The sequence below is a fragment of the Sceloporus undulatus genome, chromosome 3 (assembly GCF_019175285.1).
Source record: "Sceloporus undulatus isolate JIND9_A2432 ecotype Alabama chromosome 3, SceUnd_v1.1, whole genome shotgun sequence".
In the NCBI taxonomy this organism is placed as follows: domain Eukaryota; kingdom Metazoa; phylum Chordata; class Lepidosauria; order Squamata; family Phrynosomatidae; genus Sceloporus; species Sceloporus undulatus.
This window is the reverse complement of record NC_056524.1, coordinates 712,080-738,029: the sequence shown is the minus strand read 5'-3', so window position 1 is coordinate 738,029 and position 25,950 is coordinate 712,080. Positions and strand designations below refer to the sequence as shown.

At 46.5% G+C, this 25,950-nt stretch overlaps 2 protein-coding genes across 7 annotated transcripts in view; one reads left to right on the top strand and one right to left on the bottom strand.

The window, feature by feature from the left end:
- Positions 1 to 8,628, top strand: part of LOC121925681 (interleukin 18 binding protein) — a 22,918-nt gene extending 14,290 nt beyond the window's left edge. For 2 of the 4 annotated variants that reach the window (XM_042458138.1, XM_042458140.1), the window contains exons 2-6: positions 1,033 to 1,080; positions 2,604 to 2,663; positions 3,372 to 3,501; positions 6,562 to 6,747; positions 8,413 to 8,628. In XM_042458138.1, coding sequence (XP_042314072.1) covers positions 1,033 to 1,080; positions 2,604 to 2,663; positions 3,372 to 3,501; positions 6,562 to 6,747; positions 8,413 to 8,488 — 500 coding nt within the window. In that variant the 3' untranslated portion in view covers positions 8,489 to 8,628. The remainder of the gene's footprint in view (positions 1 to 1,032; positions 1,081 to 2,603; positions 2,664 to 3,371; positions 3,502 to 6,561; positions 6,748 to 8,412) is intronic. The other 2 variants (XM_042458139.1, XM_042458141.1) reach the window with 1 other exon arrangement.
- A 1,450-nt stretch (positions 8,629 to 10,078) lies between these two features.
- Positions 10,079 to 25,950, bottom strand: part of NUMA1 (nuclear mitotic apparatus protein 1) — a 182,722-nt gene continuing 166,850 nt past the window's right edge. For 2 of the 3 annotated variants that reach the window (XM_042458107.1, XM_042458109.1), the window contains 11 exons: positions 23,677 to 23,745; positions 20,722 to 20,832; positions 20,411 to 20,629; positions 17,270 to 17,430; positions 16,623 to 16,863; positions 15,906 to 16,194; positions 15,267 to 15,409; positions 14,130 to 14,351; positions 13,089 to 13,208; positions 12,707 to 12,868; positions 10,079 to 11,659 (listed from right to left, as the gene is read on the bottom strand). In XM_042458107.1, the coding sequence (XP_042314041.1) occupies positions 11,624 to 11,659; positions 12,707 to 12,868; positions 13,089 to 13,208; positions 14,130 to 14,351; positions 15,267 to 15,409; positions 15,906 to 16,194; positions 16,623 to 16,863; positions 17,270 to 17,430; positions 20,411 to 20,629; positions 20,722 to 20,832; positions 23,677 to 23,745 (1,773 nt within the window). In that variant the 3' untranslated portion in view covers positions 10,079 to 11,623. The remainder of the gene's footprint in view (positions 11,660 to 12,706; positions 12,869 to 13,088; positions 13,209 to 14,129; positions 14,352 to 15,266; positions 15,410 to 15,905; positions 16,195 to 16,622; positions 16,864 to 17,269; positions 17,431 to 20,410; positions 20,630 to 20,721; positions 20,833 to 23,676; positions 23,746 to 25,950) is intronic. The other variant, XM_042458108.1, reaches the window with a different exon arrangement.

The following is a 25,950-nucleotide window of genomic DNA, read 5'->3' as shown; positions in this document are numbered from 1 at the left end:
GGGACGGACGGACGGACGGACGGACGGACGGGGGGGGGGTGTCCAGTGGGGCTCTGTCCTGGGCCAAGGGCTCTTCAATCTCCTTATCAATGGCTTGGATGAAGGAATTGAGGGCATGCTTATCAAACTGGCAGATGACACCAAATTAGGAGGAATAGTTAATACTCCAGAGGACAGGATCAAGATTCAAAACGACCTGAATAGACTTGAAAGCTGGGCCAAAGCTAACAAAATGAACTTCAACACAGAGAAATGTAAGGTACTGCACTTAAGGCGGAAAAATGAAATGCACAGATATAGGATTATGGGGGAGACCTGGCTGAATGAGAGACTTACACATGTGAAAGGGATCTGGGAGTCCGCATCAGCCATATAGGAAATCCCATAACACCCAAACCTTCAGTTTCTTGTGGATTTGGGGGGCTATATGGTCATGTTCTAGAAGAGTTTATTCCTGATCTTTTGCCAGCATCTGAATGCTGGAATGGTAGAGAGGGGTCTGTCAATCATTTATTCTCAAAGATGCCAGATGCCACAGATGCTGGCGAAGCATCAGGAAGAAACTCTTCTAGGACATGGCCACAGAGCCCCCAAAACCCACAAGAAACTATGGGTGTTGGCCACGAAAGCTTTCAGCTTCACAATGATACCTTTATTGGGACCACCAAAATGTACAAATCCGTGTTGCAAGCTTTCAAAGTCATACTGGCTTCTTCTTCAGCAGCAAACAGGAGGAAGAAGACTGAAGATGTTGGTCATAGGGTTGCATTGTTCTGATGGTTGAGACCATTATCCTGCGTAACCGAATGCCTCCAGTCCTGACAACGCTGCCCTGCTGTGAGCTGCTTTGGCTTCTGGATAAAGCTTGCCGTTTTCCACGGAGGCTTTGGGTTCCTGGGTCCTAGGCCACCGGTGCAAGGCCCCTGGGCCCCTGAGCGCCTGGGAAAGGGCCCTGGGGGCTACAGGGGCCCAGCCTCAACTGGGAGCCCAGAGGGGTCCCCTAAGCCCTTCCTTGCTCTGCTTCCCTTCCAGGACTCTTCCTGGCCCTCCTCTGCGGCTCCATCTGCTTCCAAGGAACAGGTAAGGAAATTGGGGGGCTGGGGAGGCAACAAGGGAGGACCCCCCTAAAAATACCCGACTCTCCCCATAAAGGTCCCTTTGCTTAGGCCCTTCTTTTCTGCTTTTATTGCAGCGCTTTGCAGCCCTGCTTCTCCACGGGTTTTTAATCCACGGATTCAAGCATCCACGGCTTGAAAGTATTTTAGAAAATAATAATAATAATAATAATAATAATAATAATAATAATAATAGGATTTAGATTTATTTATATGCCACCCAATCATTGGGAATCTGGGTGGCTTACAACAGAAGGGATAATAGACGGTTCCCTGCCCTCAGGCTTACAATCTAAAAAGACAAAGGAAAGGGAAATTTGGGAATTTGGGGGGGGGGGGGATGAATAAATAAACATAATTCCCAATAGCAAGCAATATATATAGATATATATATATATATATATATATATATATATGAATTTTAATTTGACATAAAATAAACAAACAATCTTTCAATTCTGCATTATCTCCTCTATTCCACATTTGGTTACATTATAATTAAATTTCTTACCTCCTTATATGTTTCTATACATCTTCTGTGTCTTAATTAATAATTGATATCAGATACTTATCAGACTTTTATACCAATCCCATCCTATTTCACCGTCTCATCTTTTCCCCTTTTCCCATAGTCTTCTTGACACGTCTTTCCATTTCTCTTCATATTCTTGGGTGGTTTTTCTATTTATACACAATGATAAACTATCCATTAAAACTAAGCCATTCAATTTTATTATCCATTCGTCCTTTGATGGCATTTTGACTTCCAGTATTTCGCATATAGACTCTACAGGCAGCAGTTGTCCTATAAAGTAATGCACTTATTTCCTCTTGTTTTAATTGGATCTTCAATTACGTCTGTTTATGTTTTAGCAGGAAAAGTCCTGGCCTTAATGGAAGGCCTTTTTTGGCAAGGTTCCTTCAATAATTGGGTGTCTCTCCCCCAGAATATGGCAAAGCGTCCCCATCTTGCCATTGCCTTCCCAGCCATTACGTTTGCCCTTGCCTTTCCCTCTTTCCCGATCCAGTTCGGATCATATTCCGCCTCTAAAAGGCTCGGAAATGATTTTCTTTTAATTACTACATTTTGCAAACTTTGGGTTTTTCTTCCGTACATTCTCCCAAATTATAAGAGGTATTTCCTCTTCGTCTGGACCAGCGGGATACAAATACATGTTATTATGATGATTATTATACGATAGCCCTGTTTCAATATTTGAAGGGGTCTTACATTGAGGAGGGAGGGAGCAACCTTGTTTTCTGCTGCTCCAGAGACTGGAACAACGGACACAAGCTAAACAGAAGCTGGGTGCTTTGATGGAGAGTTCCTGCATGGCAGAAGGAGGAGGGGCTGGGGCTGGATCAGGGCCCTTCTGGGGGTCTCTTCCTACTCTAGCATCCTGTGACCCAGTTTCTCTGGGATTGAAGAGACCCAACAGCTCCACATTAGTCCTCTTTTCCTCAAACAATATGCCTTTTTCTCCCCGGATTCAGTTGCAAAGCTGCGGCCGAGCATCTCCTCTCCCCTCATCTACACTCCTTTCTTTGGTAAGTCCGATCCACTCTGCAGGTAAAGTAAAGGGATTGCTATTATTATTATAGTTATTTATATAGGGCCATAAATGCGCCTGGCCCTTTACAGAAGCAATAAAGTTCAAAGGTCAAATTGTTCTCTGGGGGATCCCTGAGCAAAGGTCCATCTGCACCAGAGGAACAACGCAATCTGGCACCACTTGCGCTGCTTTGGGTCCATTCTGCAGAATCCTGGGGTTTGCATTTTTGGGTGAGAGGCAACAGCCCTTCTTTGGCAGAGAAGGCTAAAGGCTTTGGTAAAACTACAGATCCCTGGATCCTGTCGGATGGAGCTACAGCAGTTAAAGTGGAACCAAACTGCATTATTTCTACAGTGTAGAATAGATGCACCCAAGTCATGTTTGGTATTGAAGAAAGGGCCCAGAAAGGTTTCTTCTGCCAAGCGCATCAGGGTTATTTTGAATCTCTCACAGGGATGGATGTGGGGGGCTTCATCAAGACCCCATCATCACCAAAACAGACTCAAGGGATGACCAAGACGAGGTTTCAAAACAACATGGGGGTAAACATGGGGGGTCTTTAAGCAGAGGCTGGTTGGCTGTCTGTCTCTGGGGATGCTTTGATGGAGAGTTCCTGCATGGCAGAAGGAGGGGCTTGGACTGGATCAGGGCCCTTTTGGGGGTCTCTTCCAACTCTATGGTTCTCTTTCCCATTCCTGTTTAGGGCAAAACTTGGTCGTCTCTTGCGAGGGTCACTCGGCTTATCCGAAGAGTGGCATCATCTACTGGCTGGCGAACGGGACTTTCGTGGACGATTTGTACTCGGAGGACGCGGTCAGCGAGGAGCCCACCCTGTGAGTAAATGCTTTTCCAACTGTGCCCCAATCCTTTATCTGGACTATTTGCCCCAATACAGATGGAAAAGAAGCACGGACGGCGGATCACGCGCCACGTAATTACCGCTGCCAGAACAGTGTTGGCGCAATTCTGGAGATCCAAGGCATGCCGAAAGTCAATGGCTGCTTCATCAAGTTATTTGAGATGCGTGAAATATTAAAGGCAATGGCTTTAATAACCAAGTTATTCAAGAAGCGTGAAATGGAGAAACTAACTTGGTGCATAAACCATAAAGATATGAAGGTAGTAGAGAAGGGACAGGTATTGAAAGGGGCAGGAAGATTAGAAGGATACTTGGTTCTAGAGTATTTAAGGAAGACTAAAGTTAAAAATCTGGGCATGGAATAAACTTTATGCAAACTTTATTGAAAAAGAACACAACTGTAATATAGTTTACAAAATAAGGCTAGGGAAATAAGGAGACAAATGTGAAGCCAAGTATTAGAGGGACTGAGCAAGTTAATGGGTTTTATTCGGTACTTTATCTCATTCTTTACTATGTATTTATTCATATCGTAAGCCGCCTCAATCCATCCGGAGAGGAAGGAAATATACATAAATGATGATGATGATGATTTATTTTCAATGTGTGTTCATGTTGGGATTATATGTCTTGTAATCACCGCATTGTAAACAACGGATGGAACATGTTTTATTATTTTATTTATATGTATTTAAAAAAGAAAAAGAAGAAAAACAAAAGAAATATTTGTTAAGCCACCATTTTATCATAAATAGTATGATATTCCTGAGCCGCTTCTCCAACAGAATGGAATAAAACAGAGGCGGCTTACAGCTATAAGAAGATCCATACAGTAGAAATAAGTCCCTCTGTCATTCCTAAGAAGGCCAACATAACTATAGTCCAGTATGGATTAAATCATTGAAACCCTTACTTTTAGGAGGCAAGACTCTTCCAGGCAAAGGATGCGGAGTGTTTAAAGAGGGCCCTGGCCTGGAGCAGGAGTGGTCAGTGTGTGGTTCAGCCGACTGGACTGCAGCTCCCATCATCCCTCACTGCTAGCCAGGATGGCTAAGGATGATGGGAGCTGCAGTCCAGCCACATGGAGGCTGGGGTCACTTAAGCCCCAACCCACCGCTGGAATAAAATGATTTCAGCAGAGCTGGGCATTAGTTTGTAATGACGTCCGAAGATCACAGGGTCCTCTCAAAAGCACTCATAGGATCGTCTTGGAAAGGTCTGTCCAGAGGAGGCTTGCCATTGCCTTCCTCTAAGGCTGAGAAAGTGTGACTTCTCACCCAAAGCCACCCAGTGGGTTTCTGTGGCCAAGCTGGGATTCGAATCCGGGTCTCCCAGGGTCTTGGTCCAGGGCTTAAACCACTAGGCCACTGGACCTCCTTTCAAACGTACAATAAAGATAGGAAATAATGACTCTTCCTTTTACATAATGTCTGTCTCATTATGTACATATTTGTCACTTGTACATATATTATTATTATTATTATTATCATCATTCTTCAAAATTACACTGGTTTCTTCTTAAGTAAACCTTTCCTTTTTCTCTCGCACTTCCTCCAGGTATAATTGGCAATTTATTTTAAACACCAAAACTTGGAGATGAATAGATTTCATATGTATTTAAATAAGGAAGTCTTCTCAGTCCATTCCAGACATCATCTCAGCCTGAAATGACTGCTCCTTTCTAATAACCACATTCTCTTTATTCCTCCAGTAGAAAGAAACGGCACTGAAATCCTAAGACCCAGGACTGGCCCTTGGTCCTGGGAATGGGGGGGGGGTTGAAGGGTTGTGATGGAGGGAGGGAGGGATAATGGGGTTTGCTGGGTATTTTATTGTATTCTGTACTGTGTTTTATTCTTATTGGATGCTGAAGGTGGGAGATTAATAATAATAATAATAATAATAATAATAATAATAATAATAATAATAAGTGTGAGCTCATTAAATCTCAAAACCACAATTTACCTCCTAATTTTTCTTTAGTTAGCAGAGGGCCATATATGCGTCTTCTCCAATCTATGTGCCATGCGTTCTTACATGTCTCTTTCCGACTCTTTCTCTTACGACGACTGGATTCCCAAATGTCTTATGTTTTGAAAAAAGGCTATTTTTTTGGGGGGGGGGGGAGGCTGGGCGATTTGAATATGAAAATCGGTCGTGGGCCCTCGCTGCCATCCACCGATTCTTCACCCCTGGATCCAACCATCCATGGCCTGAAAACATTAAACAGTATGAATTCCACATCGCAAACCTTGATTTGGAAAATTTATGTAAGGAACGCCGTTTTATTTCCTTTTCCTTTTATTCCAGTCATAATAATATACATGGTCATAATATGTATTTATACCCAAATCTAAGTTAAAAACTTTCTATTCTCTTTGTTCTCTTCATATTTATGTAGATATTATTTCCAAATCTCTAAATGGAAATTTCCGTTTTCGCATTTTCTGCTTCCTTTGATAACCTTCGTCTTGTAGGATTTATTGATTTATTGGGGTATTTATATCCCGCCCTTCAGCCCTAATGGCTCTCAGGGCGGCTTACAATGGCTTCTTGGATCAAGTCTCCCTCTGCTTCAAGGTTCTGTTTTGTATAAACTTCCGTATCCTAAATGTTTCCTTATTTTACTGGTCCTATTACTCTGTATCTGTAATTGTTTTTTTAAATACATTATTTCTATTTCCTTGTGCAATATTTATTAAGCATTTCCCAGTCTTTCTTGCTTCCTTCTTCAGCGTTTCCATGAACTAAGTTTGCCAAAGGATCCATTACTTCAGCCATTTGCAGTTGTAGGAGCCAGCCTTGTCTTCCAATCCTGAGCCAAGAGGAACCTTCCTGCCAGGATCGTCTCTAGTAGTTTCTTCCAGTCTTGGAAGGAACCCCATTTCACCAGGGCCACTGTATTTAGTGGGACTTGAGCATCCATAGATTTGGCATCATCCATGAGGAGTCCTGAAACCGAATCCCAGCGGGCATTTAATGTGCTTTTAGTGTGTTTTGAAAGGAAGGTTTTTAATGGGTTCCTTTCTTGCAGAGAGAAGTCCAGCGGCAATGGCCTTTCCCTGAAGCGGGAGCTAGTCTTCCGCTCCTTCGCCCCAAAGGACCTGTGCACCAAGTTCGAATGCATCGTCCTGGATCCGTCGGGATCGGCCCGGAAGGCCCTCACCTGGGAGACCCCAGGCCCCAGCGGGAGGAAGGACACCGACCCGGCCATCACCAGGCAAGGAGGGACCAGGGTTAGGGGCCACAACTGGGAGATGACACCTCAGGGGTCCCATCAAGGCTAGGGCCCTGGACCAAGGAACATCTCCCGGAGTGGGCATGAGAACGGGGGCTTCATTTCCAGCTTACGGAGACCCTATCACTGGGTTTCCTTAGCAAGGTTTGTTCAGAAGGGGTTTGCCATTGCCATCCCGAGGCCGAGAGAGTGTGACTTACCACCCAAGGACACCCAGAGGGTTTCCATATGGCAGAGATGGGATTCAAATCGTGGTCCAACGCTCAGAGCACTACGCCACACCGGCTCTGTAGTGGTTATACTTAAATAGATTTATCGGCTAGCACTAAATTGATAACGGGGGGCGAGGGGGACCCCCACATATATTCATTCACTCGTATATTAAAGAAGAGTCATTTAAAGGGATGGATTAAAGGAATGACGCACAGCAATGGGCCCTGGCAAATTCCGCTGGGATTCTTTAGTGAGTTTTGAAAAGCAAACGCTGGGGCAGTGAACCACCCACCCGCCAAGCATGGCTCCCCAAACAAGAATTCTGCTGCCCCCATGAAGTTTGCCCTCGGTCCCTAGCTGTCTGGCATTGCAGAGAAGGGTTTGGGAAGAAAGCTTCCAATCCATCTCTTGGTCCAAGATGTTATTACCTGCTTCCGCAAGGCTTACCTGACCTGGCAGGCGAGGTAGGTTTCCAATCAAAGGTTTGATGGAACATGTGGATCGCTCTTCTTGGTTTGAATCCTCATCTTCTTCTTTCCACTTTGTTTCTCCTCCGGTCCCAAACGTTGCAGGAACGCCATCTCCTTCCTTACCTGAGACACACACCTGTCCTCTCCCCACCGAACGGCTCTTGGCTTCAGAGGCCTCTTCAGCGGAGGAGGGTTCCAGTCTGCCTCTCTCCATTTGGTTTTGGTGGGGTTTGGGGGCTTTGTGAATGCCATGTTCTAGAAGAGTTTCTTCCTGACGTTTCGCCAGCAGCATCTGTGGCTGCCATCTTCAGAGGCGGCTTGCCTTTTTCCAGGCAACTTTTTCCATGTCAGCATTCTCTGAAGATGCCAAAGCCACAGTTGCTGCTTGCAAAACGTCAGGAAGAAACTCTCCTAGAACATGGCATTCACAGAGCCCCCCCCCAAAACCCATGGAAGCCGGCCAAGAAAGCCTTCGACTTCTCACTGTTTGGTTTTGTTTGGCCTCTTGAAAAACAAAGGAACGGCCCATGTCTTGCTTTTCATACCCACAACACACACCGACCCACATCCCTCACCACAACACTGACCGGGTGTATAATGATATTGTATTTTTAAGCAGCTTTTGGCTGTTTTGGGTGGGACAGTAACAATGATTTTGCTATGAATAATACTAACACAAAATTGACTATCCTCCTCCTCCTCCCTTGGCCCCACGGGAGGCATCCAACGCTTTTAGTGCATCAGTTGAACCAGGTCCTGACTCATTATTATCATTTTAATAGCTGTTTTAATATTGTAGTCATTTAATTCCTTTTTAATTGGACCTTTTTCTGTGTTTTTAATCAGACTGCTTGTTAATGTTGTGAAGCCGCTCTGAGTCCCAGTTCTGGGGAAAGAGCAGGATACACATAAATACATAAATAATAGTAATAATAACCACCATCCCTGTTTTTACATTTCCTAGTTCTGCAAGGAGCAGCAGAGGCCCAAGGAAGAAGGGCTGCCAGGAAGCCTCAGGGGAAAGGACCAAGGCAGCGTAGCTGAGCATGGAAGCCAGGGTTTGCCCTCAAGGAAGGATGGAGATGGAGCATCTGGACGGCTTTGGGAAGCACCCTTCCTGGGAATGTAAGCTCCTTCCATGCCCTGCTTGGAAATAAAATCTGCAGACAACTGCCTTTTGAAAGCGTGGGGCCTCCGTTTTTCTTTCCGTTCTCCTCCTCCTCTGTATGGCTTTTGAGGATTTTACTGGGGAAGCTGTAACCCTGTTGAAATCCTGGAGGCTGGGAGCATGGCCATTTGCCCCTCTTCCTCCCAGTCTTGCTTTGAGGCTGAGAAGGCTCCCAAGGAAGGAGGAGAGGGTCCATCCTCTGGTCAGGGCATCTCAGAGCTCAGGGGCTGGGAAAGGAAGAAGAGTCTATAAAGCCAGGCCAAGGGAGAGGCAGGGACTGACCAAAGGGCTCCCTGGACCAGAGCCAGAGCCAAGCGGGCCCAGTTCTGGCCACGCCAGCAACGCACAAAGAAGCACAAAGCCCTCCTGCAGCCGGAGAGGGCAGTCTGCAAGGTCCTGGGGTGTGTTTCTGACACAAATATCCCCCCTTCTTGAGAGCAGGGAGAGGCAGCATAGCCGAGCATGGCCGCCTTTCTTCTGTTCAAGAGTCTGTCCCTTGGAGACTTTGCCCTTGGAGAGCGGAGAATGCCTTTTGCCAAGGCCAGAGGGGCCTTTTTTAAATTGATAGAAGATTCAATTCATTGATTTGCAACTACTGCTTGCAGGTAGTTGCAAAACCAATGAACCTAATATTCTATCAATTTGATTTCATTTTATAAAAATCATACAGGTCACACCAGAAGCACAAAGGCAGCGCATGGGGCAATGGAGGTGGTGGATCTAGCAAAAACGGAGGAGGGACAGTGAACACCCCTCTGCCATTAGTCCCTCCAGAACAAGGCGATTCAGATCCATTGTTCCCACTTGCTGAACACACTTCGGAATCAATCCTTTTCAAAAGAACCACCAAAGAACTAGCGTCAGAAAAGGGAGGGCATTTTGGCGTTTGCCTTGGCCTTTCTTCCCAGGGAATAGAAGGGTCCATCCGGTCAAAAGGGCTCTCCTTTCCTCCTCCTGTTCTTCCCAAGACCCCCAGCATCTCAGGGGACAGGGCTTGGGAAAGGAAGGCCCACTTTGACCCAGGAATTTCTGGAGGAGACAGGGGCTACCTAAAAGGAAGGCTGCATGGACAAGAGGCACATTGCTTGGTGTGTGAAGCATACCTGAACTATGGGCAAAGCCCCTTCTGGAACAGTCTACAAAGACTTGTGGTATTTTTGGCACAAATACTCCACCTTCCTGACAGAGGAACCAAAGTTGCCTCTATTCTGTTCAAGGGGCTGTTTAAATAGGCAGAATGAATGGGAAGCCAAGCACTGTGGGAAATGGGGCCTTCCCCTTCCTTGCAACGAAGCAAAGACCAGGCCCAGGGGACGTGCCCTCCTCCCTCGAGTTAAGCCTGGCTCAGCCGTATTCCCTCCTACCTGGAAACCAAGCTGCAACCCCATTCTCACCTGCCCAAGAGTTAAGTGCCCACCATCCCAAGGAAGCCCGCAAAGGACCCCACTGGCCACTGCTAGCATGGGAGAAAAATACCATTTATTTACAAGTAGAAACCTTATTTAAAATGACACATCTGATTGCTAAACTCTCTACAAAGGCAAGTGTATTAGAGGGCTGCGTGTGGGGGGCACCCTCGGGCAGCATCCCCTCCCCAGGCCAGGAAACAGCTCAAGGGGGATGCCCACTCCCCTCCCTCCGGACCGGACCCCACTCAGGACCAGCCTTCTGGCTCTCCTCCATTGCCGGGGGGCTCTTGAGAGAGAGAGAGAGAGACCCCTCCAAAAAGAGGGGAAGCAAATGCTCTCCCAGGGGACAGAGCCCCCCCCCCCCAGCGCCTCCACACAGCCCTGCTTTTTTGGGCAAAGGCTTCTAGTTAGAGGGGGCAGGGCATGGTCTTGGCACCAGCCCCACCAAAATGAAGGAGGGCTGTGCTCAGACACAGTGTCTCTCGCACTCCTGGCCCTCGTAACTAGGGCCCCCGGTGAGCTGCCCCGGCACAGTCCCGAAAGCAGAGGGACACTGCACCAAAGACCCCGCTCCCACAGCATTGCCTACAGATTACAATACAAAGCAACACAGCTAAGTAAAGCCTGTGGGATAAGGGAAGGGGATGCCCAGCCTGTACAAAGCACTCCCTCAGCCCCCGCCCTCCAGCAAGAGGCCCTGAAGATGCCCGAGAACAGCGCTTGTGAAGACCCTCCTGTCGCCACTCGCACAAGGAGAATGACTACGCTGCCGCTTGTCCAAAGCCATCCCAGTTCTCAAATGATGTTGGCCTTTTGTGCAGGAGACAAAGAATTCTCTCCCCTTCTGGTCAAGGACAAGCCCCTGGCTCTCGGTGTCTCTGCTGGAAGATCTTTAGCTCAGCCTTCAGTCCAGACTTCTTGATTTTCAGGGAAGGAATCTGGGAAGGAAGAGCTTTGCCATCTGCGGTGGTCTTGCAAAGGGCGGGGGATTACCTAAGAATGGAGGGCTGCCCAATGCCATGGGAAGTCAACTGCTGCTGCAACTATGCATGCTAATATGTCCCAAGCCCCCACCCAAAAAAGGGGCCCCACTGCTTTGAAGCGGAGAAGCTTTGCTCCACACAGGAGTTCTTAAGATGCTAGGTACTCCGGCAATGAAGAGTAAATCCCAGTTCCTGTTCTGACTCCCTCTTGGAGTGCCCAATTCTGCCAAATGCTTTTGATTCTGGAATAGGCTTGTTTGGAGAATTTCTCGTTTCGCTGGCAAAACTTTCCTGCCTCAGTGTGCGCGCAGAGGCACACACACACAACAACCTTTACAGTGCCCCTCTGCCCAGTAAGTCAGAACTACCACCCCCCATAAATTGTATGAACTGGGGCCGGAGGGATGCCAAGGTGTTGGCGTCGTCGTGTGGGGGGGGGCAAGGGGGCCCTGCACATGGTGGAAGCAGGAATGGAGGAGAGCAGGGGGAAAGGCTGCGGGAGACTCAGGCAATAGCGGTGGCGGGGTGGCAGCAGCACCTGGCCCCCTCTACTTGGGGAGACACGGTGCTCAGAGTGGCAGGAGGGCTCTTGACCACACAGGAAAGATGGCGTTGCTAGAACTTGGTGTTCCTCAGAGACCTGGAGTTGGCCTGTGATAGAAGAAAGGTACACACAGGGAGGGGTGGTCAGTATGGTTCCTATGGGATGCCTGGCAAGAGAGGTGGCATTTTTGAGGCCAAAAGGGAGAGGGAAAAGAGCCAAATGGCACCTCCTCCTCATAGTACAAATGGCAGCGATGAACGTGACTCTGCTCTTGCTCAGGCCCCCCACCATTCATTTCAATGCTGCATGCTTCGGAAAACTTTCAGCAAGATTGCACCCTGCAAGAATGGCCAGAGGTTCTCCTCTACCTCAGCAATACCTGGCCTTCAGAGCATCTCAACATTGGAAGGGATGCGCTTGCCCCACCCAGAACACAGAAACAGGTGTGCTGATGTGTCTTGTCTGCTGCTTGGCACCTCAATCTAAGAGCTGCCTTATATTGAGGTACCGGACAAGACCTGGCGGTATGCCTATGTCTGTGTTCTGGATGGGGCAAGCATAGCCCTTCCAAATTTGCTGGACTGTAACTTCCATCCGGTCTAGTCAGCACAGCCAACATTTAGGAATGGTGGGAGTCCCAAGTTAACATCACCTGGAAGGCCACAATTTTGCCCACAACTGTGCTAAGAGAGCCACGGCTGTCTCTCTTTGTTCTGCCCTGGAACAGACCAGACAAAACAGCAGACCTGCTGCCAATCCAGCCCAGAGCAGATCAAGTGCAATCCAAACAGGCCACACACAACCAGCAGGATCTCAGGGGGCCCCTGTGGCTGCGCTGCCTCAAGTGTTCCTACCAAACCCACTGAGAGCAATGAAGCTCAGCATCCTTCATCTGCACCAGCAGGAAGGGTGAGAGGAGCTACTCCCTGCTAAGAAACCATTTTCCCCTTGCCTTCTTCCAAGAACCCCCCTGAGAAAGATGGGCACCACCATGGCACTCCCATTTCATGCCCCCTCCACCTAGGTGCTAATCCTCCCCCTTTCCCCACCATGAAATTAAAATACTTGCCCAACCGATCTATCTGTTCCTTGACTCACTGCTTCGGAAGGACTAATGAGGAACAGTAGGCTCAACGCACACCCAACATTCCTACCTTGCCCTTTGGAGATGTGGATGTCCTTGGGGATCTCCGACTGCCACTCCGGGGGGAGTTTTTAGGAGTCACTTTACGGTTTGCCCCACGGCGGAGAAGGCTATTCCCCAGCTTCTTCGGCGTATTTAGAATGCTGAACGCAAGGGACTGGCGCCTCTCGGACTGCAGGGGAGAAAAAGGCACCAAGCTTGCTTGGGGACTTCAGCAATCTCTCTGCCCTTCCAGACTCCTTGCACACATGTGAAACAATGTGTTCCCTTACAGTCTGCCCATTCACAGAGGATGTTCTCAAGACTCTGCACTGCTTGGCTGCATCCGCACAGGAGGGGACCCACCTCTGCCTCTCTTGCTGAGAGCAGTGGCCTCTGTGGGGCTTCCTTACCTGCTTGTCGGATGCTTGGCTTTTGCCCTTCTTGCCTCCCGGATGACTGCTGTGCTTGTGATCCTCGGTACGCGCTTTGGGTGTCTGAGGCCGTGGGAAGCAGCTGGCAGACTTCTTGGACTAGAAAGAGAAGTGGGAGAGGAAGAGTTGGGATTTAATTTATATTTAAAATATTTCTATATCATCTCCCAGCCCACAAGGGCTCCTGAGGCGATCAACAAATAAAAGCCAATTCAAACAATACAAAGAGAGAAACTTGTAACAAAAACTCACTAAAATACTATTTAAAACCTCCTAAAAGCAGTCTAAAAACAACCCTAGAATCCAGTTTTGAAACAGTTAAAACAGCATTTTCAAACACCGAATGCCATATGGAGCAGCACTGTTTTGGGTGCCCACCTGAAGCTTAAAAGATTTGGGGCCAGCCTCCCTTTTGGGCAAAAGATCTGTGGACCAAGGAAAGGGACAACTGCTGAAACGTTCCCCCTGCCCTGAGATATACTAAAAGAAAAAGAAAAGAAAAAAGGCAAGGAGAAGTAGAAGAGAAACTGTGAGCCAGGATTCTGTTCTTTCTCCCTCTCCACCTCAGAGAAGTTCTCTAACCTGGCAACATCGAAAAGTGGGAGAAAGTGAGGCCCTCCAAACCCCCACCAGGCCTTCTGAGACCCCCAAAAGAGCTTGCATAGAGCAAGACTTTTCTCCAAGAACATCAGCCTTGGGGTGTTCCTCACAGACTGAGAAATGGGGTATGGCAGTTAATGAACAGAAGATCAATAAACAGGGGGAAAGGAACTTCCATTCCTGGCCTAGTCCAAATGAGTCTTGGAAAAATTTTCATGGGACTAGGAGGCCATCACAGGCTACAGTTCTTCACAAGCAAAAGCCAGAGAGGCTTAAGAATGCTAGAGGAGAAGACAAGCAAACTGGCAGCTGCCATCCCAGGCCGATTTGAGGTGCTTGCGGCCACAGCCTCCCTAGTGCTGCCCAGCTGTCCAAGGGCCTCAGGCCAATTCACCGCATCACAGAGCTGCTGCTGCTCACCTCTGGGGTGCCTGGACCGTGCTGGGATTCATCCGAAACGCGCTTCCTTTGCTTCCGGGTAGCAACGCCGTCTCCTGCGGCCAAGGTTGAGCTCATTGTGCTGCGGCGGGTGATGGGTCTTTCAGCAACTTGAGAGGGCAGCATGGTGGCCCGTCGGAGCGTCTCCTTTGGGTCGCCGGTCATCATTTCTTCATCTGTGATGGTTGTCAGTGACTGAGATGGCTGGAGAGAGGGGAGGAGAGAAAACCGAAGAGACCATCAGGCAGTGGCCTTTTGGGCAAAAGGAAGCCAGGCCAGGCACACTCCACACATCTGTTGAAGGGTCAGGTTGGAGGCCTGCTCCACACTCAACGTTTGCACCCAGGTTAATTCAGCACAATTTTGTACAAATGGCAACAGTTGTCTGGAATGTTGCATTGCTTAGAATTTAGGGGGTGTGACAAAACTGGGACAGGAGAGGAGTGTTACAGAGAAGCAACACAGAGGGAGGAATAGTAGTGACTTGTAAGTTTTAAATTCCATAAACTGTTATGAACAGCAGAGCATTAACAATCTTAAATGATTATAGCCCAGTGCCTCTGGCTGATGTAATTCTGTAGTTTCTAATGCCTTTGGACAGTGCTTCAACCATTATTGTTAATTGGGGTTAAACAAAAAGCACATTCTCCTCCAAACCACAGACCATTTTCGTACATAGAACACTTTATGGCAGAAGGCAGCCAAAAGGTACGGAAATGTGTATGCAACCTTGGCCAAGCCGTGAAGACAGTTCATTATGTCAAGCATGTTTTTGGCTAGGATGGAGAAAGGTTGTTTTTAACACACCCAATTTTTAACTTAAGTGTGACTTATTATTTAATATGTTTCATAAGCTAGACTTCCAAGATGCATGGTTCCACAAGGGGGAAAGTCCTATCAAGTGACCCCAAATCAACTATGATTATCTGTCCTCTTCAGTTCATGAATCCTCATGACCTTGACTAACTCAAAGCAAGTGGAGGAATCCCATCAACTAATTCTGCCCCCTATTACTGCCCCACCTCCTCACTTTTCCTTGATGCAGATTTCCAAGCTATCCACCTATGGGACACACATCTTGACCCCAAAGGGCTCTGTTTATGCAGCACATGCCCTCACCCTGGACTCCAAAGGGTAGCAAGTCTTGAGGTGAGGTGGACACACTCTGTTGCGCTGCTGGAGCTCGGCAATGCGGTTCCATTCGTCCAACTGCTCAGGTTCGTCATGGCAGGAACCAACATAGAAGCTGCTACTGCGGCGGCCTGAGAAAGGGAAAGGCAGCGTGGAAACCATCAGTCTACTTAGTTTTATTCCCTGGGTGCAAAACCAGAGAAAAAATGACTAGGGAGCAAAAGGAGGTGACAAATAATGAGAACACAATAACAAAGAATTCAGCAAAGTAAGAAAGATGAAGGAGACAAAATCTCAGTGAGGTTAAGGAATATGAAAAGAGAAAGCTTCTCTCTGGGCCCAGGTATGGAAAATGGCTGTTACTGAGACCAATCAGGTTCCACTCTGAAATCATATGCTTTCCATGTCTGTCTCTGGAAGGTGATGGGCCAATGTGTACAGACTTCTCCTCCTGTCAACCCAAGAAAGGGCTCTTGCTATGAACCATCAGAGCAGTGGCAAGATGGAGACACCTGAGACGGCCAGAGGGCCTTGTGAGGGCTCTCAGCAGGTTGGCTTCTTTTCTTAAAAGGATTAAAGTGAGCCCTCGTTCCTTGGACCCGCTGATTTCCAGCCTCCAGCACTCACCAGTATTGGCCCCTCCGGCCTGGGAGTGCCTCAGAGAGCTGCGGGTGGCGGGCCGGTAGCCAGGCAGGTTCATGAGAGCAGCGTTGCTGGCCCTGTCGTTGGGGGAGGAGGCGGTCAGCTGGTGGAGGGAGTCCTGGGAAGGGAGGCTGGCGAGGGAACGGGTGGAGGAGCTGGCGGCAGACCGCAGGCGGGTTTTGACTGTCTCATGGCTGGAGGCCTGGGACCCAGCTGACTGCAAACTGAAGAAGGACTCATTGGCACTGCTGGGGGCGTCGGCCTCATCATGTTTCTGTGAAGAAGTAGGAGAGGGTGAGCACATGGCAGAGGAGAGCTCTTGCTCCGGCCTGCCTTCATTTTCTAGGTCTTCCCAAATGACTCCTTGGCAGGCACCTTGCTATTTCAGCCAGGGCTGCATACAGTCTGCACCAGAAAAAAATGGCACCCTGTGGTTAGCCAAACAGGCGCATTTGCTAACATACAGTTACTCCCTCCAATTTATGACCTATGGATTGGCTGGAGGCACCAGAACTATGTAGTGATGCTGTCCATCGGGGGATGCCTGCTGTTCCCCCCACCTGACGAGGCAACAGGGATTTTTTCTCTGGAAGCCAAAGACACAGGGCCAATTTGGCTCCTGAACAGAAAATCTGCACGCGAGCAGCCCACAAAGTGCTGCCACCACGCCTCTGCTCCCACCCGAGGCAGACCCCACATTACTTTGGTCATGGTGATGCTGATGACCTGTGTGGTGCGCCGTCGACTGGAGAGTGTCTTGCGTCCCGACTCAAAGGAAACATCGCCCATGGATCCCCCGCTGTTCTCCAGTTTGGACCGGGAGCGGGTGGGGATGGGCGTGAAGTAGAGGCTCTCCAGAGATTCCATCTTACGAGGCAATGGCTGGGAAGCCTTGGATGACTCTGCTGGCCCGGATTCGGAAAGGGAACGGCGGGTCCTCCTGCTGTGAAAAGAGAGGCAAGGAGGGTCAGTGCAACTGCTCCCAAGTGCTTTGCACTGAGCGCTCAGGGCTGTGGATGCCTCAAAGACCACAGCAGAAAAGACCTGTCACTCTCCATCCCCACTGTACACTCAGAGCCCAGGTCTATAAGGCTGTTTCTCTGCCAGGGCTTCCAAATGAAGAAGCCTGACACACTTGGGTAGGGACTGCAGAGTGGATGGCCTCTGGTCCATGGCAAATCAGGCTGCATTGCCTGGATGAAAAATCACTACAAGAGGAACAGAGAGCAAGTAAAACTACAAGAGATGCTCTGCTCCACTCGAGCCAAGCACACCCTCCAAGGCTGCTGACCAGGCCGTGCCAAGTGTGCCACTTCTCAGCTGTGCTAGCCTCCTTTCTGGGCCAGTACCTGGTGGAGTTGAGCGGCTGGGTTTCTTCATTGGCGCTCAGGTCCAAACTGTCTGTGCTGATGTCAGCTGGGCTCTGTCTGAAGGTTTCGCGGCTCTTTAATGCATCTGTGGCCACCTGGAACTTGCCCTGCTCTCGCAACTGCCGATCTGCAAACTCCATCTACATTGGGGTGTGAAACAGAAAAGAATAGAGTTGGCCTCTGTGCTACAGATAACACTGGAAGAGCTCTATGCCAATAAAAAAACAAATTTGAATTTAATAGCTGCATACATAAATGTAATTCAGCATTGCAGATCCTTCTTAAATGCAGCACGAGGTTAAAAAGCCTCCAGATTTTTTTTCCGGTGACATACAGGATAGACTATAATATTCTATTAACTGCAAACATTTTTCAATTTCAGTTCTGAGACAAGCCTAACATTGTGAAATGCCAAGTCAGATGAGAATAACAACCATGTCAATAATGGAATCAATTATGATTGGAGTGATGTAATCTCAGCCAAAAGAAAATACATTGGAAAAGCAAAAGCGTCTGTTAATGTGGACAGAAAAATGGTATAGTTGGTTGTCTTCAGTTTCATTTTAAGAGCTCAAAGGGACCAGACCTCATAACTGGCCTCCCAAGCGAGGAGGCAATGGCTGGCATGCTCTTAGTGATGACAGAAGGGCTGCCAACACTTCCCCAAAACAAAATTGCTATCTTTAAACATGGTTATACTGATTCTGTGCTTGTCTTGGTACAGAAATAGGATGGAAACAGAACATCTATCTGATGGGTCTCCTCTAGCATAACCAGCTAGGTTTTTCTTACAACGTTAGGAAAAAAATCCCACTAAAAAGCAATATGGACAGTTCAGTCTATTATTTTAAAAAAATCCCTATAAGAAACCAGTTTATTTATTTATTTATTTATTTTCTATCCCACCTTTCTCCCCAAAGGGACCCAAGGTGGCTCACAATAACAATTTAAAAAACATATTGCAATAAAAAGTTAAAACATCAGCTAAAAACAATATGAAATTATAAATACTAAAACCACAATTAAATCACAATACTTATCCCATATAAAACCCATCTCATAACTACAAATTAAAAGCCTCTAAAGAGTGCAAGAGCACAGAGCAACCACGGAGAAGGCCTCATCCATGTGCCTTCTATGTAGAAGGTAGAATGAAGGGTCCTCCTCAAAGACCTCAAAACCCAGACAACCTCATATCCCAAGACCCCTTTCATAGAATCATAGAATCGTAGAGTTGGAAGAGACCGGACGGGCCCTGATCCAGTCCAACCCCATTCTGCCATGCAGGAAATCCAAATCAAAGCATCCCTGACAGATGGCCATCCAGCCTCTGTTTAAAGACCTCCAAGGAAGGAGACTCTATCACCCTCCGAGGAAGGAGTGCATTCCATTGTCGAACAGCCCTTACTCTCAGGAAGTTCCTCCTAATGTTGAGGAGGAATCTCTTTTCCTGCAGCTTGCATCCATTGTTCCGGGTCCTGTTCTCTGGAGCAGCAGAAAACAAGCTTGCTCCCTCCTCAATATGACATCCTTTCAAATATTTAAACAGGGCGATCATATCACCTCTTAACCTTCTCTTCTCCAGGTAAACATCCCCAGCTCCCTAAGTCTTTCCTCATAGGACTTCATGGTTCCCAGACCTTTCACCATTTTTGTCGCCCTCCTTTGGACACATGGCTCCAGTTTCTCAATGTCCTTTTTGAATTGTGGCGCCCAGAACTGGACACAATATTCTAGGTGGGGCCTGACCAGAGCAGAATAGAGTGGCACTATTATTTCTCTTGATCTAGACACTATACTTCTATTGATGCAGCCTAAAATCGCATTGGCCTTGTTTGCTGCCGCATCACATTGTTGACTCATGTTCAACTTATGGTCTACTTGGACTCCTAGATCCCTTTCAGACGTAGTTTCATTCAGCCAGGTGTCCCCCATAATCCTGTATCTGTGCATTTCATTTTTCTGCCCTAAGTGCAGTACCTGACATTTCTCCGTGTTGAATTTCATTTTGTTAGCTTTGGCCCAGCTTTCTAGTCTATTCAGATCATTTTGGATCTTGATCCTGTCCTCCGGAGTATTAACTACTCCTCCTAATTTGGTGCCATCTGCAAATTTGATAAGTATGCTCCCAATTCTGTCATCCAGGTCATTTCCTGGTCAGATACAGTGGTGCCTCGGGTTACGAAATTAATTCGTTCCGCGGCCGCTTTCGTACCCCGAAAAGCCTTCGTAAGCCGAATTGCCATAGGCGCTAATGGGGAAAAGCCGCGTTTCGTGCGAAAAAGCCGAAAAAAGCACCAAAAATTTTCTTCGTATCCCGAAAAAACATTCGTAACCCGGAACAATGATTTCCTATGGGATTTTTTCGTATCCCGAAAATTTCGTAACCTGGGTATTTCGTATCCCGAGGTACCACTGTACTGAAATACAGATTTATGTGACACACATTCTAGGTCACTCTACATTTTGTGTTTTCAAATAACCCACCACCTCCTGACCTTTCCTCTTAACCAATTTAGACAAGACAATTTTTTAGACAGTTTAGACACTTTAGAGATTTTTTCCTCCTTTTGAAGTGAAATGAAACTCTGCTGAAATTCTCTGGAGCATTTACACATCAACTTCATTTTATAGCACGAAAAACATTTCCTCATCAACTCAGGAACTCTCTCATCTTGGGTTAGATCCTGGGAACCAATGAGGTGTAATGCCCATGCTCCCATGGGGTGTTTGGTCATGCTCCCCACTTGCTCTTTCTATGGAAGATAGGAATCTGCTTCATGTGGAAGCACCTCTCCAGGGTCTGGTGGGCTATTCCCACCACCTGCTACTTGACCAAATGGGTCTGGGGGTGGCTAGAATTCACCTGGGGACTCCCTGCAAAGCAAGTGCCCTGATGCTAGGGTACAGCCCCGCTGCCTTGTCCAACTAATTCTCTCCAAATTGCCTGTCACACTTCATACGTCTAAACACAAAATTACTTCTTGTTCTCAGTGTTAAGAATGGGGAGCTACAGGCCTTTTTAAAGGTCTGGAATAAAAGAAGGCATTAGTACTGCAATGTACCCAGAGGCCATCTTTTAAGTGTCACACAGACACAAACAAACTGCTCCTGCCATACCTGTGCCTCCAAGACGCGGACCCGACTGGTGAGGTTCTTGCAGCTGAGCTCAGACTCCTTGACTTGCATGGCTGTGTGTTGCAACTCTCTGGCAAGGCGCTCTGACTCAGTCTTCAGCTCAGCATTCTCCTTCTCGAGTTGTTCCAGGCCTTTCAACTTCTTCAGCAGCTCCTGGTTTTCCTGCTTCTTTGCGTTGTAATGGGTTTTGGCCTTCTCTATCTGAGGGGCAAAGAGACGGGCAACTTTCAAGCACAGCAAGAGGTGAGGGTCAACCCACCCCGTCCTGCAAGACGCAGCCTGGTTGTTTGTACCTGGGCCTTGTAATGCTCCATGGCTTTTTCCTTCTGCACAAGCTGCCCTTGGAGCTCGCCTGCCTTTTCATTAGCCTGTTTCACCACTGCCTGTAATTCTTCTTCACGCATCTATTGAAAGACAGAGAATGAACCAGGATTCCCTTCTAATGCCAGAAGGTCTACTGTTTTCTTAATTTGTCTCCCAAGACAGATGCACTGCCTGAGGAAGGCAATGAAAGGGAATCCCACTGTCACTCCAGGAGAAATCAGAAGACCAGGCCTAGCAAATCAAGGATCCCAGCTGAAAGAAATGCACTTGTCCCACACTCTGAGCAACCAAATCTTGCATTCTAATGTAAGTAACATTGATTTGAATCCAAGTCACAGCACCCCACTTAAAAGTAAATGTTACAAGAGATATTAGACGAGTTTGGAATAATAGCAGGATGTAAAGTTAATAAAAGGAAAAGTGGAATGATGATTAAAAATTTATCACTACAGGAGACTGAAGATCTTAAAAGTAAATCAGAAATCCAAATTATAAAACAGGTTAAATACTTGGGTATAAGAATCACAGGAAAAAACTCGGAGCTATACGAAAATAACTACATCTATATTTGGAAAAAAATTAAAGAAGATCTTAAGAAATGGAATAGACAGCAGTTTACGTTATTGGGCAGGATTGCATGCATCCAAATGTGTATACTGCCCAAAATGCTCTTTTTATTCCAAACGATACTGAATAATAAGAAGCCATTTCAAATCTGGAACAAAGATATTGTGGACTTTCTGTGGCAGGGGAAAAGAGCCAGAATTAAGTTTAAGGTAATGTGCGACTGTAAGGAAAGAGGGGGTCTAGGTTTACCTAATTTAGAACTATATTTCAAATCTTGTGCTTTGATGTGGATTAAGGACTGGATCCTCTTACAGAACAAAAAAATAATAGATTTAGAAAGCTTTAATTTAACTATGGGGTGGCATGCATATTTAAATTATGAAGATTGCAAAGAAAGGAAAGAATTTAACCGACATTTTATTAGAAAACCACTTTTCAAAGTTTGGAATTCCTATAAAAATATTTCTATACAAAAATCCCAGGGTGGCACTCCATTCAAGAAGCCCTTCACAAACACCAGGATATAAAAAGAAAGCATTGGATTTGTTATAACGATATACTAATTAAAACCCCAGAAGGGGTAAGAATTAAAACAAGAGAGGAATTAGAGAATGAAGGAATTATAATTCACTGGTTTAGCTATAAACAAATTGTAGAGGAATTTAAAAAGGATAAAAAAAAATATGGTTTTGAACATGAAGGGAATATTGTAGATAAAATACTGACAGGAGGAGAAAAACATATGATCTCCAAACTTTATAAGATCCTCCTAAGGATCGAGATGGAAAACGAAGTTGTGAAAATTAATATGTTGAAGTGGATGCAAAATATTGGAAACAATATATCAATGGATTGTTGGGAAAGAGCACGATCAAACACTCATAAATTTTCAATGTGTAACAATTTAAAGGAAAATTATTTTAAAATGTTCTTTAGGAGTTACTTAACACCCATCCAATTGGCCAAAATTACAAAATCCGATCATATCAATTGTTGGAAATGCAAGAAAGCCCCGGGCTCGTTTTTTCATATGTGGTGGCAATGCAAGGTAGTAAGGAAATTTTGGAAAAAGATATTTAAGAATAGTATTACAAATTATATGGAAAAACGTGTGCCCTTTTCACCAGAACTTTTTTTATTGAATATAATCGATCCTGATATATTAAAGCTGAATCGAGATGATAGCAGCAAGCTTATTTATATGATAACGGCAGCTAGAAATGTATATGCCAAATACTGGAAGAAATCTTACGGTCCCCCAATTAAAGAATGGGAAGCAAAAATATATGAGTATGCAATAATGGACAACCTCTCAATGTTATCACTTGGCAGAACAGTGCAACAGCGCAAACGCAAATGGAAATGTCTGTTAGAAACTTAAGAAAAAGAGAAGCTTTCTTTTCTTTTCTTTTTGTAAAATTCAAGACATGTGTATAAATGGAAAATAGCTTATTTTTTTATTTATTTACTTATTTTTGTATTTTCTTTTTTTTAATTTATTTATCTATTTTTTTTCTTTCTCTACTCTTTCTAATTATTGAATATTCGAACATGGAAAATATGATTTGTTGGATCATTATAATGTAATACCATTATACTTAGCTTTGTATGAACAGAAAACTCAATAAAAATTATATATATATATAAAAAAAAAGTAAATGAAAGCATTTTTCGAAGGGAGCCCAGAGGAAGCCCTTAATGTCTCTATCCACTCCTTTAGTCCACCATAGTTACCCTCTTCCAAACTCAATCTTAGGTGAGAATATATAACAGGAGCCCAAGGCAAGAACACAACATGATCAGCAGTGAGGATTTCAAGGATCTGTAGCATGAATAGAAGCCAAGGTGATTTGTGGTGAGCTGCAGGCACAGTGTTCCCAATGTGCTCCACCAAAGAACCCTAATATGAGTTTCTTCAGCACAGAGTGATTTTCCCACCGCTTTGCTTCCGCACCTCTTTGGAGTGTCTGGCTGGCCATGACTCTGATCATGTTGAGTTTGTGCCTTGGCTCTTGTCAGCATATTCTCAGTTAGCTTGGCTTCTCAGGCAAGGTTCTCCACCTCCTTTTCCATTCCCAGCCCCATCCCACCCCACATCCATGGTGACACAGGTGGGGCTGAAAGGACAAGTGGCCCAAGGTTGCTTAAAGAGCCTCACAGCTGAGTGGGAATTTCAATTGCATCCTCTATGTCTCACACCAAGAAGGTTGGGGTCAAAGCCCCATCTCCGAGCTTCAGCACCCTTCAGGTTGCATTGCTCTCTCACTCTGGTGTCCCAAGCTTCCTTGCTCAAATGTGCCTGCTGGGTAATACCCATGGGGAATTTGGCATTTTCTAGATTAGAATGAGATGCTTACCTGAGCCTTCTGCTGCTGGGCTTGGCCAGCCTTCTCTTGCTGGGCCAGTTTTTGCTTCAGCTCGTCCATCTGGAAAGGAGAAGGAGGGAGGGCAAAACAAAGCGGTCATTCCAACCCCTTCCCTTCTAGCTTGAACCCCTGCTCTGCCATTTTCTTCTGCTTTCCCAAGCTTCCTTGCTGAAATCTGCCTGCCGTAAGACTCAGGGCCAGTCGGGTGCCAGGCGCTGTCCAGAAACATTCTGTGGCTTCCCTCTTCTGTGTATATTCTCCAGGGGAACGGAGGTTGGACTCAAGGTGGTCCTTCATTCTAATAATATCCCGGGAGAATGATGCATGGCCACTGAGCTGAAGAAAGTCCCCTTTGTGTCTCTGCAATGAACTTTCAGATGGGGAGGGCAATGGGGAAATCTAATGCTATCCTCCCTTATTACTTGGCTTGGTCTTGGGCCATGATTACAAAATACACTTTTGAACCCAAGCTCCCTGCAATTTCTTTTTAGGCTGCCCAATGTCTCCACCCAGAGAAAGCTGTACTAGTAACTGTGTTTATATTTGTGGAAACATCTGCTCAGCCTCTCTGACTTAAGATTTTTACCTGGCGTGGAATACAGTTTCAAGCTTCTTTAATACAGCCGTAAGGGCTAGAAACTTGAGATTCTCCATTCTGGATGAGGCAGCAATGGTTTGCCACAGAAATACAAAACAGACCCAAGGGCAGGTTGTGTCCCACTTGGGAAAGACCCCCTGTGCCACCTGCACTACACTGATCCCACAGGTTTCCTTCATGCCAGCGGAAGCATCACCATAACCCTTCTCCCCCATCGTTCACTCACACAATCCTCCTGAAAGGACCAGCATCAAAGCAGACTCCCCCAGCCCTGCCACATGCGATGCACGGCTGCCTGGCAGTAAACGGGGTTGTGTCAGTGGCCTTCCAAAGCAGAAATGGTGCAAGTGAGTTAGCATCTCTCTAGTGGGCAGAAGCCACCTACAAGCAAGAGAGCTGTGAAATGCTGCAAGCAGAGATCCCTTAAGCCATGACAATGTCCGAAGCTGATGCAGGCAGTGAGTTTTCCAGAGCCCGCTTCTCCCTGCCAATCCCAACACAGACTCTCCATTGTCAACTGTTTGCCTCTTGTACAGCTAGGTGACAACCACTGGGAATTTTGCATTTTCTAGATTAGAATCAGCTATGTTTCCCCCCATTTCTAAAGGAAGACCCCTCATTCCACTCTTAGGTGGTTTGCTCTGAAAGACTAAAAACACCTCAAAAAGCTATGATCAAGGTTCTAGAATCTAGCTCCAGGGAAAACTACACTTCCCAATGGCTTAAAGAGCAAGTGGGGGGCATTTACTTCATGATCACCCTGAAGGGTGGGGAGGACTCAGCTCCCCGTGTGATGGACCCTGCAAAGACTGGCTACTTTCTCCCCTAAGAGGTTATGTTTGTACCAGAGATCAGTGCCCAGGTTCTCTATCAAACTTGTTGGCAAAGAGAAGCTGAGTGTGCAAATGCAGAGGAAATAGAGTTAGGCTGACATGAGTTGAGGAGCAGCACTGCTGCTCCTTTTATGCTTCAAGCCTCCCCTAAATACATAAGCCTATATTCCAAGGGCACTCTTCAAAGGTACTGGCCAACATTTCTCATCATCCTCAGCCATCATGGACAAGGGCTAGGCCAGGGCATCACAACCCCCTTTTCAAACCACATAAGCATCTTCTTGGAATAGAGGCTTCTACAGAGCTGCCACTGAAGGCAGTAATGAAGTAACAGACTGTGAGTTCAAATGGTCTGGGACAGGTTGTTCAGTTGACTCTCCTAAACTCCTTGCCTCTCATCCTGTAGCAGCATAACCCAGGGATCGGGGTCAAAAGGGAGAGCGGCAAGTAAAGACGATGCAAGGCTCCTCACTTTGAGCTGGCAAAAAAGCCACCTGGGCTTTTTCTCCTCATGGCTCCCTTGGAAGTGGGTACAAACTGAAGGTTCTCTCCGAGCCTCAAAGTGCAAACCCCAAATCTCCTCCTTTGTTTTACCTTTAGACCCCACTTAACTTTTATCCTAACAAAACAAGAAACTAATTGGCACTGTATGAGGTAAGTGAGCAAAACTGAGCTTTGGTGTAAAGAACTGGCCAGCAATATCTCTTTCTACTCTAGGGTTTGTTTCCAAAATGTTGTTAATCTGTACCCCAGCGATCAATTTCACACAGCGTCAGACCAGTTTGCTACTTCTCACCAACCCAGAGAATGGCAATGACCAGCTTTCCCTCCTTC